This window comes from Schistocerca gregaria, unplaced genomic scaffold, assembly GCF_023897955.1.
Source record: "Schistocerca gregaria isolate iqSchGreg1 unplaced genomic scaffold, iqSchGreg1.2 ptg001641l, whole genome shotgun sequence".
Taxonomy (NCBI): Eukaryota; Metazoa; Arthropoda; class Insecta; order Orthoptera; family Acrididae; genus Schistocerca; species Schistocerca gregaria.
In genome coordinates this window covers 13,124-15,016 of record NW_026062910.1, presented here as the reverse complement: position 1 = coordinate 15,016, position 1,893 = coordinate 13,124, and the positions used below count along the sequence as shown (strand labels likewise).

General features: G+C 53.1%; 1 protein-coding gene across 1 annotated transcript; it reads left to right on the top strand.

Moving 5' to 3' along the window:
• The first annotated feature begins 295 nt into the window (after nt 1-295).
• Nucleotides 296-1,387, top strand: LOC126333797 (uncharacterized). Its single transcript, XM_049996767.1, has one exon. The coding sequence runs from the start codon at nt 296-298 to the stop codon at nt 1,385-1,387; it is 1,092 nt and encodes a 363-aa protein (XP_049852724.1).
• The last annotated feature ends 506 nt before the right edge of the window (nt 1,388-1,893 follow it).

Genomic DNA, 1,893 nt, shown 5'->3' with positions numbered 1-1,893 from the left:
TCACATGGAGTGTAGCCTTCCCAATGGAGTGCAACATTGACATGGGGTGTAGCCTTCGCAATGACTGCATCAGTCGCATGGGGTGCAGCCTTCACACCTACAGCAGCATTTGCATGGGGTACAGCCTTCGTATGTAGTGCAGGCATTCACATGGAGTGCAGCCTACACATGAAGTGCAGCCTTCACATGGAGTGCAGCCTTCACATGCAGTGTAGCCATTCATATGGAATGCCGCCTTCACATGGAGTGCAGCCTTCACATGGAGTGCAGCCACAAGGTGTGTTGTCCTCAAAAGATGAGCTTTCCTTCACAAGGAGTGCAGCCTTTGCAAGGAGTGGAGATTTTGCAAGGAATGCAGCCTTTGCAAGGAGTGCAGCCTTTGCAAGGAGTGCAGCCTTCGCAAGGAATGCAGCCTTCACATGCATTGCAGCCTTTGCAAGGAGTACAGCCATTGCAATCAGTGCAGCATTCGCAAGGAGTGCAGCATTCGCAAGCAGTGGAGCGTTCGCAAGGAGTGCAGCCTTCACATGCATTGCAGCCTTCGCAAGGAGTACAGCCTTCGCAAGGAGTGCAGCATTCGCAAGAAGTGCAGCATTCGCAAGGAGTGGAGCCTTCGCAAGGAGTGTGGCGTTCGCATGGAGTGCAGCCTTCGCATGGGGAGTGGCCTTTGCATGGAGTGCTGCCTTCGCATGGAGTGCTGCCTTCACATGGACTGCAGCCACAAGGTGTGTTGTCCTCAAAAGATGAGCTTTCCTTCACAAGGAGTGCAGCCTTTCCAAGGAGTGGAGCCTTTGCAAGGAATGCAGCCATTGCAAGGAGTGCAGCCTTTGCAAGGAGTGCAGCCTTCGCAAGGAATGCAGCCTTCACATGCATTGCAGCCTTTGCAAGGAGTACAGCCATTTCAATCAGTGCAGCATTCGCAAGGAGTGCAGCATTCGCAAGCAGTGGAGCCTTCGCAAGGAGTGCAGCCTTCACATGCATTGCAGCCTTTGCAAGGAGTACAGCCATTGCAATCAGTGCAGCATTTGCAAGGAGTGCAGCATTCGCAAGGAGTGTAGCCTTCGCAAGGAGTGCATCAGTCGCATGGGGTGAAGCCTTCACACCTACAGCAGCATTCGCATGGGGTACAGCCTTCGTATGTAGTGCAGGCATTCACACGGAGTGCAGCCTACACATGAAGTGCAGGCTTCACATGGAGTGCAGCCTTCACATGGAGTGCAGCCATTCATATGGAATGCAGCCTTCACATGCAGTGCAGCCTTCACATGGAGTGCTGCCTTCGCATGGAGTGCTGCCTTCACATGGAATGCAGCCACAAGGTGTGTTGTCCTCAAAAGATGAGCTTTCCTTCATAAGGAGTGTAGCCTTTGCAAGGACTGGAGCCTAAGCAAGGAGTGCAGCCTTTGCAAGGAGTGCGGCCTTTGCAAGGAGTGCAGCCTTTGCAAGGAATGCAGCCTTCACATGCATTGCAGCCTTTGCAAGGAGTACAGCTTTTGCAAGGAGTGCAGCATTCGTAAGGAGTGCAGCATTCGCAAGGAGTGGAGCCTTCGCAAGGACTGCAGCCCTCATATGCATTGCAGCCTTCGCAAGGAGTACAGCCTTAGCAAGGAGTGCAGCATCGCAAGGAGTGCAGCATTCGCAAGGAGTGGAGCCTTCGCAAGGAGTGCGGCCTTCACTTGGAGTGCAGCCTTCGCATGGAATGTGGCCTTTGCATGGATTTCAGCCTTCACATGGAGTGCAGCCTTCACATGTAGTGAAGCCTTCATATGGAGTGTAGCCTTCGCAATGGAGTGCAACATTGGCATGGAGTGTAGCCTTTGCAAGGAGTGCATCAGTCACATGGGGTGCAGCCTTCACACCTACAGCAGCATTTGCATGGGGTACAGCCTTCAT

Coding starts and splice junctions, on each gene's coding strand:
- LOC126333797 (XM_049996767.1), top strand. CDS start 296: ATGAGCTTTCCTTCACAAGGAGTGCAGCCTTTGCAAGGAGTGGAGATT.